This window comes from Pan paniscus, chromosome 9 (assembly GCF_029289425.2).
Source record: "Pan paniscus chromosome 9, NHGRI_mPanPan1-v2.0_pri, whole genome shotgun sequence".
Classification (NCBI taxonomy): domain Eukaryota; kingdom Metazoa; phylum Chordata; class Mammalia; order Primates; family Hominidae; genus Pan; species Pan paniscus.
Window position 1 is genome coordinate 69,853,094 of NC_073258.2, and position 13,282 is coordinate 69,866,375.

The window sequence follows — 13,282 nt, forward strand, 5'->3', positions numbered from 1 at the left end:
GCGAGGGTCCCTCCTCCGTGTGAGCTGGGGCGTGGGGATTACATACTTGGTGGCTGAGTCCCTGAATATCCAGAGAAGCTCGGTGGTCTCACCTTCTCCAGTCGAATTCTCTCTCCACACGCAAGGTCTAGTTCATTTCCAATTAAGATCAGGTCTTCAGAGGTCACCTTCCACTGGCGGCTGGCAAAGTGCACCACGGCAAAGAGCCTGCCATACTGCCCCGTGGCGATCAGCTCATTCACCTTCTTCACGACCTCTGCAGGGGAAGGCGGGTGGGTGGGCAGTCACCCTCACCTGCTCCCCCACGCGCTGCAGTGTGATGTGCAGCTCCTGGTGGTGGGGCCCTAGGGTGGACCTGACAGCCAGCACCCCTTGTGAGCACCTCACTGCTGGCGGCCCAGCCCCTGCTCCACCCCCTGCAGGCACAAGGGCAGGCACAGGGTCAGTCTGCTGCTTCAGGAGCACCAGCACTGTGGCACATGGGGCTTTCACAGAAGGAAGCTCCCCAAGACTGCAGAGAACGCCCAAACCGCCTCATGCAACTCCCTTGCCTAAGCACTCGGCACGCCTGGCTAGGTTTCTACAACTCTAGGGTGGGCGAAACCCTCCACCTGGTTCATTCTCATGAGAATGAGGAGCCAGCAGACCAGAAGTGTGCAAACCCCAGGAAGCGAAAGGAGAGGACTTTGCAATGAGGAGCCCCCTGTATCCCAACCCCATATCCCACCCCCGGCGCAGGACGCGTTCCCCCTGCACGCCTGTGCCCAGAGGGGCTCCGTGCTCAGTTCCCGTTATCTCTGCTCTGACCCATGTCACAGTCCCCTCTCTTCTGCACCGTTTACTCTGAACAAGCATTTAATGGGCACCGACCCCCCGGCCTGACCGAGGGCGAGACACACAGAAGGGATGACAGAGTGCCTGCCCTGGAAACACTGTCAACACCAGAAGCACCAGCACCGAGGGTGAAACTCTTGGCGGACTTGTTTCACTCGCATGTAATCTCAAACGGTATTTAACATATAAGAGGATTCCACTCGAGGATCTTGATTTCCAGTGTTCTGGAAAGCGAGGATCATGGCAAGAGTGGCTAATGATCCTGTCCCTTCTGACACGGGCTCCAGGTCGAGATGAGTCCTGATACCTCTGCATGTTTCTCCAACAGCCCGGGTGGCACCGGCTTCCAGTAATTGTGCTTAACTGTGCTAACTGGGGAGAGCTGTCGCTGCACCCACCAACAGCAGCAGACGAGATGGAGCAGGGGCCCCCTGCCCTCAATTATGCCACCTGCCTGCAGTGTGGCAGGTGTTCAAGGAGTAGTTAATGAAAAACATCTGAAATTCTGGTGTTAACTGGTGAAAATGGACATGAGTGCTGGCACTGTGCTGTGTCTGGGAGCATCTGGAAACATGAAGCCTCGTTCTGTGGCCTGGTGACAACCTCTGTGGCTGACTGGAGCAGGGTCTAGGTGGTGCCCTCTAGCTTCTCTCTCCCAGGGAGGTCTTACCTGCATGGTGTCTGGTCTCCTCAACTGGGTCTGGCAGAACAACTTCTGGCCAAGGTGGTGAACTCAGGGATGTTTTAGGAACATATCTGTAAAACACATTTCGTAGACAAATGTCACAAGCACCTGAAAAGGCAGCTCAAATCCTCTAAGAAATGGCCACACACAAATGTTAGGAAGGGATCCCCGGCAACAAAAGGCTCGCTCTTTCGGACAGGCCCCGCCCCTCTGGGGTAACCCCGAGGACAGGCTCCCTGTATCCTTTTAGAGCCACAGGGAACAATGGCTCATCATTCAATAATCAAAGCAGGAACTCTCACTGTTCTGCAAAAGAGCCCTCACTTGGGTACTTCTCAGTGCTGGAAGGGTGCCCATCCAAGAAGGCTGGGCTTGTGGTGTCTTGGGGCACATTTATCTTGGAGGCACAGGCTGCCTCTACTTTCCCCACAACCCGGGACACAGGGCCAGCAGCTCTCCCGCCTCCCTTGGCATCCAGTGGCCCTGGAATGGCAGCTCCAATGACCCTTCACCACATCCTGCTCAAACAGGACCATGACGTTCCCTGCTCCACCTCCACCTCCTCCCAGGTAGGTGCCTGCTCTTCCTTCACACCCAGGTGAGTGCCAGGCAGAACTGGCTCGGAACCCCAGACAATTCTGTGTCCTGGTGTCTACAACTGAGCAAATGGGAAAACAAGCACCCGCCTGAAAGGGCTGTGTTAGGTATTAGATGGCTACTGTTCACAGCCGGTCCCAGCACGGCCAGTGAGGGTCGGGTGTTAGGAGTGCTCAGTCTCAGCAGCTATAGCACTGCGGTCCCCAGCCACTTCCTCTCCCCACCCTCAGGATGCCAAGCTTGGTGCGGGCAATGCCTTTTTTTTTTGAGACGGAGTCTCGCTCTGTCACCCAGGCTAGAGTGCGGTGGCATGATCTCAGCTCACTGCAACCTCTGCCTCCAGGGTTCCAGCGATTCTCCTGCCTCAGTCACCTTAGTAGCTGGGATTACAGGCACATGCCACCACATCTGGCTAATTTTTGTATTTTTAGTAGAGATGGGGTTTCGCCACATTGGCCAGGCTGGTCTCGAACTCCTGGCCTCAAGTGATCCGCCCACCGGGCCTCAAGTGATCCGCCCACCTCGGCCTCCCAAAGTTCTGGGATTACAGGCATGAGCCACCGTGCCCAGCCCAAGATCTTCTTCATTTCCTAACTCTCCCCTGCCTGCTCAGCCTCAGGTAGGTGGAGGGGAGAGGAACGGAGGAAAGAAAGAGGGGGGGCCTAGATTCAAAAGGAGGTGGGGTCTTTCTTTCTGTAGTCTACAAAGAGGAAGGGTAGGTAGATCCCAAACCGAATTATTCAGAACCGTTTTTAAGCTTTTATTGCTGCTGCCACTGCAAAGTAAAATTTCAGTCTTTCTACTCCAGGGTTGCATTAGGAGGAAGAAAACGACTTGCTCCATATGCAAAATGCACCGGCCTCCACACCAAAGACCAGGCCCACCCGTCCTGTTGGCTGGCACGCAGGAGGGGCTCCACACGAATCTGGGAGAGGAATGAATGCTTTCCCAGTGGGGTAGGGCTTGGAGCTCCTAGAGACATGAACTCCGTGATCTGTGGTTGGTCAATGACCTTGAGAGACAAGGAGGACAAGGAAGGTGCTGCTCTCTACAAAACGTCTTTGACCTGTTTGATGTCTAGTCTCCCCATACGGGTTCAGCAGTGCCCAGTGTGAGAAGAACACGCTGGCAGGAAGGTGCTAACCTCTCACACAGGACACAGGGGTAGTAGGCACAACCTACCCACATGCTCACTTACAACTTCTTCCTATGCTCAGAATGTTTTGCCGCTTCTTTGAGAAGCAAGAAAGACTCCCACATCTCCCCACTGCAGAGGATCCCTGGAGTCCCAGCAGCAGTTCCAGCAGCCAATGTTTTGTGAGTGCTGACTGTATGCCAGGCACTGTTCTAAGCGCTTTAAATGTATACATTTACTTAATCCTCTCCAACACCCATGCAGATAGAAATGAACACTACTTCCATCTTGCAGAACCCTGGCGTCCCAGGCTGAGAGGGGCAGCCGGAACTGCACCCCGGGGGGGTCCCTACAGTAACTGCTAGCCCTGCACTGCTCCTGTGTCTCCCACCAGTGAGTGGAACTTTGTCGAATGTTTTCTGCAGTTTATGATACCTAAAAATGTTTTCTCAAGTATAAAATTTTAACACTGAATGTGCTTTTTCAAATAATGAGTTTCTCTTAGAGACTCTGATACAAACTTCCTCATCAGAAATCTTGAGTTAAGACTTCAAGCTCCTCCATAATAAAAGAGGGCAAACACATACGGAATTTCTCTTTGGTCTCTTGCAGTTACGTCTTCTTTTAAGGGTCTCAGAAAAATACCGTCAAAAAAGTTAAAGCTGAAAGTGGTGGTGCATGCCTGTAATCCCAGCTACTCAGGAGGCTGAGGCGGGAGGACCACTTTAGGCCAGGAGTTCAAAACCAGTCTGGGAAACATAGTGAAACTCTGTCTCTTAAAAACAAAAGAGGAAATGTAAATATTATTGAGAACCAAAAGGTAGGAAGTTTTGACTTTAGAAAGATGGTTCTACAAATGAAAGGAAAAGAGGCACCAAAACCCACATTTTGATATTACCCTGGTAGATATGAAGTGCTCTGTGAATTGAACCTTCGAGAAGCAGACCAAAGGGAGGCTGAGGGAAGAAGAGAAACATAGATCATTACCATTAATACTACAAATGCAAACTGCCCTTTATGATGCTAAATGCACAGCTGCTGCTCCTGGTACATGGTATGAACCACTGCATGACAGCCTGCCCACAGAAACACCTAGGTGAGCAAAACTACAAGAACGTCACTTACAGCTACTGGTTATATGTGTTGAGATCAGTTAGCCACATCATCTACAAGCGCCTGAGACCAGAACCACCCGTCCACTAACTCATGCCTTGACTAAGTGCCTGGTAGGTTCAGACTCTGATCTGTGCCCAAGTGTGGGAGCAGCCTCCAAGATGGCCCTGCTGGGCCCCGCCTCCTGCTATTCTTACCCCTGTTAGCCCCCTGGGAGTGGCCTGTGTGTCCAACAGCTAGTGACAGACATGCTAGCACGTGGCTTCTGGGATGAGGTGATAACCAACTGGGACTTCCATCTTGGATGCCTGTGCTCACCCTTTCTGATCTCTGGCCTTAGGGCTGCCCTGCTGTGAGCAGCCCTACCTAGAGGTCCACATGGCGGGGAACTAGGCCTATCGCCAACACCCATGGGAACGACCTTGCAGGTAGATTCTCCAGCCGCTGGCGCAGTGGAGTCTTGAGATAACTACAGCCCCTGCAGACTTGCTTGCTGCAAGCTAAGACCCTCAGCCAGAACCAGCCACTTAAGCTGCTTCTGTGTTCCTGGCTCTCAGAACTGGTGTGAGTTAATAAATGTTTTAAGCTGCTAAGTTTTGGGGTAATTTCTGATGTAATCGTAGATAACGCATACACCAGGAATACACCAGGAAACAAAGACATTCAATCTACTGAGAAGACAGGGGATCAAAATAAGTGCTTAGGTGTAAAAAGCAGAGAACAGTTTCTCAATAACCACTTTTAAAGAAACTCAGCTATAATTTACACACCATAAAAACCACCTTTTTAAAGTTCACCCATTAGCACCAGCTCCCCATTTGCATCTCCTCGGCTGCTTTCTCCTCTCCTCTCCCATTTGGGCATCCGGGGCTCAACCCTTGGCCTTGACCTCCTCTCCGCCCATGGCCATTCCTCTGGTGACTGCATCCAGTCCGATGGATTTAAACACCCCCAATGTGCTGGTGACTCCCAAGTTTACACCTCCAGCCAGGGCTTCTCTCCTGGTTTTGCATACCCACCTATCTATCTGCCTTAGCCACTCGTGTCTGACGAGCACCTCACACCTCCAGAGGCTCCTCATTTCTTCCCATGCCTGCTTCTCCCACACTCCTCCCTCTCACATGAGGGCAACTTCATCCTCCCAGTTGCTCAGGCCCCAAACCTCCATCAGTTTTGACTCTTCTCTCGCACACTACTCAGTCAACCCATTGGCAAATCCATCCCACTATTAAAAACTTAGCAGGCTTCTGTACCTAATTTGCTTCTAGCTTTGTTTTTGGGTCCACAGGGAACAAACAGTCTCCTTCCTCTCCCGCAGGATTTCCTTTAGGTAGTCCTAGAGACTGTGACTGTGTACTTCCATCACGTCTCCTTTGCTCACTCTTCAAGGCCCCAGCTGCTCACTGTTTTGGTCACCTTGTCTCTACTCGCTTCACTGTGTGTCTTTCTCTCCTAACGCGTGAGTCTGTACTTGAACATAGCATTGGAGGGGTGGTTTCATGTAGGTAGGTAGAATGGAGTAAGTAAGTCCCACTGCTTTTGTAAAAACTTTCCTGCCTACTTAAACCTAAGTTTTATTATGGAAAATGTCAAGCATACAAAAGTAAAGAGAACAGAATAGTGAACTCTCTCTCAATTATCCCTTTCCAGGTTCAACAGTTACCAACTCATGGCCAATTTTGGCATCTACATTGCCTCTGGCCCAACTCTGTGATTATTATTAATTTCTTAATAGACTTTCTTTTTTAGCGCAGTTTTAGTTTCACACCAAAATTGAGTGGAAGGTACAGAGAGTTCCCATATGTCCCCTGTCCATGTGCCCACAGCTTCCTATCAACATCCCTCACCAGAGTGGTACAATCTTTACAATTGATGAACCTACATTGACACATCATTGTTATCCAAAGTCCATAGTCTACATTAGGGGTTCACCCTTGGTAGTGTACATTCTATGGATTTGGACAAACTTATAATGACATGTATCTACCATTATATCATACAGAATAGTTTCACTGCCCTAAAAATCCTCTGAGCTCCACCTATTTATCCTTTTCTCCCCCAATCCTCTTACCCCCCATCTAACTTTTTACTGTCTCCTTAGATTTGCCTTTTCCAGAATGTCATAGTGGGAAACATACAAGATGTCCCCTTTCCAGGTTGGCTTCTTTTACTTAGTAACATGTATGTAAGTTTCCTCCATGTCTCTTCATGACTCATTTCTTTTTATTGCTGAATAATATTCTACTGTATGGATGTCCTACAGTGTATGTAACCATTCATCTCCTGAAGGACATCTGGGTTGCTTCCAAGTTTTGGGAATTATGGTACTATTCTTTTAATATCGTCCAATATAGAGTTAGATCCAGTTTTCCATTTTTAGGGGTCATGGTGAGACATGAGACCCAGGTTTAAAACATACATAAACACTCATGCACACAAATACACACTCCAACCATTTTCAGGCAGAGATTTATAGAGTTTTTAACGAACATAACCTTTTTGGAGCCTCGTATCAGCCCAGCGCCTTAAATACGGCTGTTTCTTTTGCAGAATAAGTTCAGATTAGGCGAGGATATCCATCACCATTTTTCAGACCAGCTCGCAGCCTGGGGGCAGTGGTTCAAGCACAGGCTTTGGAGCCGAAATGACTGCGCCTGAAGTACTCTTCTTCCACTTCCCCGCTGTGTGACCCTGGGCACGTTACCTAGCTCCTCTGAGCCTCACTCTTCTCCCCCATAACATAGGGCCTATACCAAAGTTCAAGGGCTATTGTCAGTATTCAGGCTACTAACTGAAGGAATCAAAATCTGAACCTGGGTTCCCCCGACTCCAAAACCCGTGCTATATTCACCACAAATGCGATCAACACACAAGGCACCAGGTCGGACCCAGGCACATACGTGGCGAGACCGCAGGGAGCAGCGCTCGCTCTGCGTCCTCCCTTCCTCCCATATCCCAGGTCTCACCTGCTCCGGGCCCCGAAGGTTTCAGGATGCTGTGGCTGCACGCGGACGCCAGCCGCCCTAAGGTGACCGTCAGGGAAGATGCTGCCATGGCCGCCGCCATCTTCCCGCAGCCTCGGCCGGAAACGGAAACGACGCGAACCGCGTACGTAACGCACGGGCCCGGCGGGGAACACCGGTCCCGCTGTAACACCGGCCCGGCGCAGAAGCGGGACGTCGGCTGCTCGGGGCCCAGGCCGGCGGCGGCGATGGCCTCGGTGATGGCCTCGGCAGCTGTGGAGAGCTTCGTGACCAAGCAACTGGACCTGCTGGAGCTCGAGAGAGACGCGGAGGTGGAGGAGCGCAGGTACGGGAGGCCGCCGGCGCCGCTCCCTCGCGGTCGGTCCCGCCGTGTCCCGGGCAGAGTCTCCGAGGGGCTCGGCCTCATAGTCTGGGGCGGGAATTTCGTCTCCGACCCTTCGAGTCAGGGGCAGGGACCGTCCGTCCCCTGCTTGGCCACCTCCCGAGTTGTCAGTCTCATCACTTCCTGGGCAGCGCGTTCCGTTTGGGGACCCTTAAGAAGCACTTTGATTTCCCGACCCGAGACCCCCGCTAAGCTTACACTCCTGGGCCCTGGCCCCGACCCCAGTTCCACCCGCAGCGAGTTAGCAGCCCTTTCCCTTATTCATTCACTAAACATGGTTTGCGCCCATTCTCAGTCAGGCCCCGGCAGCATGAGTCAGGTGCACTGGCTGCCCCCGATCCGGCCAACGGCGGGCTGGGCATGAGCAGAGAGTCCCTTCCCCTCCAGCGCGTCCAGGGCCGGCTGCGTGCGTGTCGCGGGGAAAGAGCCTGGAGGAGGAAGACCCTTCCCTGGGGAGGGTCATGGTGGCTTCAAGGAGGGAGTGGTGCCTGAAGGAAAATTGGAGTTAAGCTGGTGGGTGCGGGGTAGGGTGGGGAGCTGTCCTGAGAGGTGTGGGGAGCCATGTACATGAGAGCCGGGCTTGTTTCCGAATGGGACTATTTACTTGTCCAAAACAATCAGAGCTAACACTTACGTACTTTCCATGCGTTAATTCTTTTACACCTCATCCCATGCCAACCCTACAGTGTAAGTTTCTTTTTTTTTCTTTTTCTTTCTTTTATTTTTTTTAGACAGAGTCTCTCTCTGTCGCCCAGGCTGGAGTGCAGTGGCACGATCTCGGCTCACTGCAGCTTCCATCTCCCGGGTTCAAGCGATTCTCCTGCCTCAGCCTCCTGAGTAGCTGGGACTACAGGCGCGCCACCACGTCCTGCTAATTTTTTGTATTTTTAGTAGAGACGGGGTTTCACCATGTTGGCCAGGATGGTCTCGATCTCCTGACCTCGTGGTCTGCCCGCCTTGGCCTCCCAAAGTGTTGGGATTACAGGCGTGAGCCACCGTGCCCGGCCGCAGTGTAGGTTTCTGTTACTGTCATTTTGTGTCTAAGGAGATGGAGACAGAGAAGGGTTAAGTAACTTGCCCCGGGGTGACACACTGTAGCCCGATTTGCTGTCAGGCAGTCTGCTTCCAGAGTTTGCAGTCAGCCATATGTGGGTAGGATTTGTCTGAGATGCTTTTGATCATGGCAATGGAGAGCTTTTGCAGTTATGTTGAGTTTCTTAGAATCCCAGCTGTTTCATTTATGGCTGTGTGACTTTGCAGGTTCTGTCTCTGAGCCTTACTTACTTCATCTGTAAAACTGGGATGATTCCCACCTCACAGGCTTGCTCTGAGAATGAAACGATCCCCTGTCAGTCAGGTGCTCAGCACGGTGCCAAGGACAGAGTCAGCCCCCATGGCAGTGGCTCTTTCTGAGGATGCTGAGCAGACTGGCAGAGCGAGCCTGGGAAGGGCCTGGCTAAGGAGCTAGTCTTCTGTTCTGTGTGTGAAGGGTGGGCCATCAGCGGGGTTAAGCAGGTGAGGGAGGCGAATAGATTTGCATTTTAGGAGGATTTCTTGGGTCTCCTGCTTTTGATTGGACGTGGAGAGGCCAGAGGTAAGGTAGTTGAGAGGCTCTGTTTAGTCCAGGTGAGCAGTGATGTGGATTTGAACCGGGGCTGTGGCAGCCAGGATGAGAGGCAGAGAAGTCCAGGTAGAAATGGGAGGGGCCTGATAGGACTTAGTGACAGATGGGAGGAGAGAGGGGAATGCTGATTGAAAGATCTGTCTCAGGTAACTGAGAGAAGGGTTGTGGCATTAACTGCCCTAGGGGGATGTAGGAGGAGCGGGATTGGGAGTGGAGCCAATTCGGAGTTCCATTGGGACATATTTAGTGCCTGTGAGTAGATCTTTATCTATGTTTCTTTCTCTTTTACTTTTCCTGGGTGGGTGGAAGTAGAAACTGGTAAAAATCCTGAAGCATCAATACCGGGTGTCTTCCAGGTCCTGGCAGGAGAACATCTCTCTGAAAGAGCTCCAGAGCCGAGGCGTGTGTTTGCTGAAGCTGCAGGTATCCAGCCAGCGCACTGGGCTGTACGGACGGCTGCTGGTCACCTTTGAGCCCAGGCGATGCGGGTCCGCGGCAGCTCTTCCCAGTAACAGCTTTACTTCTGGTGTGTGCGTATTGACCTAGACAGACATTGAAATTTACTGGCATTCAGACCGTGACTTGTACCCTCGTAAAGACTGGATTACAATGACCAGTTGGAGAATAAAGCGTTGCAATGAAGAGCTCTTAATCAGAAGTCCAACAATTAATGTGGGTTTTAGTTGTCTAGATCAGCATTGTCCAAAATGGTAGCCATTAGCCATGCGTGGTCATCAAATGTTTGAAGTGTGGCTTGTAATTGCCGCAGATACAGAATACACACCAAATTTGGAAGATTATGTTAAAAAAACAATTGGGAATATCTTGAGTAATTTTTCTGAATACTGATTACATGTTGAAATAATATTTTTCATATATTGGGTTAAATAAAAAATATCTTATTAAAATAATTTACCCATTTCTTTTCTTTCTTTCTTTTTTTTTTTTTTTGAGACAGAGTTTCGCTCTTATTGCCCAGTCTGGAGTGCAGTGTCGTGATCTCGGCTCACTGCAACCTCCGCCTCCGGGGTTCAAGTGATTCTCCTGCCTCAGCCTCCCGAGTAGCTGGGATTAGAGGCATGTGCCATCATGCCTGGCTAATTTTGTATTTTTAGTAGAGATGGGGTTTCTCCATGTTGGTCAGGCTGTTCTCGAACTCCCAACCTCAGGTGATCCGCCTGCTTTGGCCTCCCAAAGTGCTGGGATTACAGGTGTGAGCCAGTGCACCCAGCCTCTTTTAAATTTCTTAATATGGCTACTAGAAAACTTAAAACTACACGTGACTGGGTGCCTGTAATCCTAGCACTTTGGGAGGCCGAGGTGGGTGGCTCACTTGATCTCAGGAGTTCGAGACCAGCCTGGGCAACGTGGCAAAACCCCATCTCTGCAAAAAAATAGAAAAATTAGCCAGATGTGGTGGTGTGCGCCTGTAGTTCCTGCTACTTGATGGGCTGAGGCAGGAGGATCGCTTGAACCTGGGAGGTTGAGGCTGCAGTGAGCTGAAATCACGCCACTGCACTCTAGCTTGGGGGCAAAGTGAGACCCTGTCTCAAAACAAACAAAAACAAAAGAAAAACTACACGTGACTCTCTTTAGGTTTCTATGTAATGGGCAGCCTTGGTCCAGCTGGTAAACATGCAGGATGTGTACTTCTGTATTCCCAACCCTTTCTTGTGCCAAGCATGCTTTGGCTAAACTTGTGCCAGCCTGGTTGGAAAGGACGGGCAGTTAGAAGAAGCTTCTTAACCACACGCCTGGGACGCTTGTGTTAGACAACCACAGCCTTGGAAGCCTGGAGGAAGCAGCGTTGCCAGGGCTGTACTTTTTACTGTGGAAGTGTCTCTGCCTTGTTTTGGTGGTGACGGAGTTTTAAATTTCATATTTTGATTTCGTAGACTTTAGCCCAACAATTACTGGAATACTGGCTGGATTTGGAGAAGATGAGATGAGGGTATTGAGAGAGGAGAGGGCCAGGAGGGGAACCTGTAGGTTGGAGTCAGACCTGAGCAGAGTTTGAGATTTTTTTTTTTCTGAGATGGAGTCTCACTCTGTCGCTCAGGCCGGAGTGCAGTGGTGCAATCTTGGCTCACTGCAGCCTCAGCCTCCCGAGTAGCTGGGACCACAGGCGCCCGCCACCACGCCCGGCTAATTTTTTGTATTTTTAGTAGAGATGGGCTTTCACTGTGTTAGCCAGGATGGTCTCAATCTCCTGACCTCGTGATCTGCCCACCTCTGCCTCCCAAAGTACTGGGATTACAGGCGTGAGCCACTGTGCCTGGCCTAACTTTCTTTCTTTCTTTTTTTTTTAACTGTTACTGATTGCATTTACTAAAGAAAGTAACAAAGATAAAATATTTGGAGTATAGTGGATTTTATTACAGAAAATGATATTGAAGCTTTCCCCAGTGTCTTGCGTCACTGAGTCTTTGTTTTTGCAGGTGATATCGTGGGCCTGTACGATGCTGCTAATGAGGGCAGTCAGCTGGCCACCGGGATCCTGACCCGGGTCACCCAGAAGTCGGTCACGGTGGCCTTTGATGAGTCCCACGATTTCCAGTTGAGCTTGGACCGAGAGAATTCCTACAGACTGTTAAAACTTGCCAATGATGTCACTTACAGGCGACTGAAAAAGTAAGTGGATGGGACTGGAAATCCTAAGTACCGTCTTCCTTCAACACAGCTAACCCATTCCTACCATGCCTGTTGCACAAAAGAGAGCAACAAGTCATGGTGTGGGTGTGGCCCTCATGGGAGTTGGTGGCAGCATTGGGGCAGAGGCTCGGGCACTAAATTGCAGGTGTTCTAATTTTAGTTTTCTCCCTTGGCAGAGCCCTGATTGCTCTGAAGAAGTATCATTCTGGCCCAGCCTCCTCACTCATAGAAGTACTCTTTGGCAGATCTGCTCCCAGTCCTGCCAGTGAAATACGTAAGAACTTCTGAGTTTTCTTTTTTGGTTGAAATCACTACTGAAAGTATAGAGAACAGTGTGACCTTGGGCCGTTTTAATAAGAGTTTGAGAAAGTATGACTAGAAGAAATCTCCCTGAACATCTTTGTAGGAATGTCTCGGAGGGCCTTGCATGAACTGGACTGTCCTCCTTGTACTCAGTCCTAATGAACTGGCTCGTTCCATTGAGGTTTTTTTTTTTTGAGACAGAGTCTTGCTCTGTTGCCCAGGCTGGAGTGCAGTGGCGCAATCTCAGCTCATTGCAACCTCCGCCTCCCGGGTTCAAGTGATTCTTCTGCCTCAACCTCCCAAGTAGCTGGGACTACAGGCATGCACCACCACGCCTGGCTAATTTCTGTACTTTTAGTAGAGACGAGGTTTCACCATATTGACCAGGCTGGTCTCGAACTCCTGACCTCATGATCCACCCGCCTTGGCCTCCCAAAGTGCTGGGATTACAGGCGTGAGCCACCGCGCGCCTGGCCCCATTGAGTTTTTAGTTAAAAAAATTTTTTTTTGGCGGGGGGGGCGGATGGAGTCTCGCTCTGTCACCCAGACTGGAGTATAGTGGCATGATCTTGGCTCACTGCAACCTCCGCCTCCTGGGCTCAAGTGATTCTCATGCCTTAGCCTCCTGAATAGCTGGGATTACAGGCACAGGCCACCACACCTGGCTAATTTTTGTATTTTTAGTGGAGACAGGGTTTTGCCATCTTGGCCAGGCTGTTCTCAAACTCCTGATCTCAAGTGATCTACTCACCTCAGCCTCCCAAAGTGTTGGGATTACAGGCATGAGCTACCGTGCCTAGCCTCCATTGAGTTTTAAAATAATGTTCTTTTTAGTGTATATAAATCTTTTATTTTGAAATGTAATGATATTTCTTTTAGCTTAGTACTTTGTGAAAATAGAGGAAAGCTGATCAGACTTTATGCTTGATAGCAATTTTAGGTTGGAAAAATCTTTTTTTTTTTTGAGACGGAG

General features: G+C 50.4%; 1 protein-coding gene and 1 long non-coding RNA gene across 2 annotated transcripts in view; one reads left to right on the forward strand and one right to left on the reverse strand.

Annotated features, from left to right (window-relative positions):
* Positions 1 to 205: 205 nt before the first annotated feature.
* On the reverse strand, positions 206 to 7,398 carry LOC117974955 (uncharacterized). The gene is made up of 4 exons (XR_004665145.3): positions 7,331 to 7,398; positions 4,137 to 4,207; positions 1,505 to 1,590; positions 206 to 256 (listed from the first exon to the last, which is right to left on the reverse strand). It is a non-coding gene; the product is annotated as an uncharacterized LOC117974955 (long non-coding RNA).
* Positions 7,016 to 13,282, forward strand: part of IGHMBP2 (immunoglobulin mu DNA binding protein 2) — a 37,464-nt gene continuing 31,197 nt past the window's right edge. The window contains exons 1-4 of the mRNA XM_003828758.6: positions 7,016 to 7,673; positions 9,711 to 9,880; positions 11,793 to 11,985; positions 12,183 to 12,280. Of these exons, the coding sequence (XP_003828806.5) occupies positions 7,357 to 7,673; positions 9,711 to 9,880; positions 11,793 to 11,985; positions 12,183 to 12,280 (778 nt within the window). The 5' untranslated portion in view covers positions 7,016 to 7,356. The remainder of the gene's footprint in view (positions 7,674 to 9,710; positions 9,881 to 11,792; positions 11,986 to 12,182; positions 12,281 to 13,282) is intronic.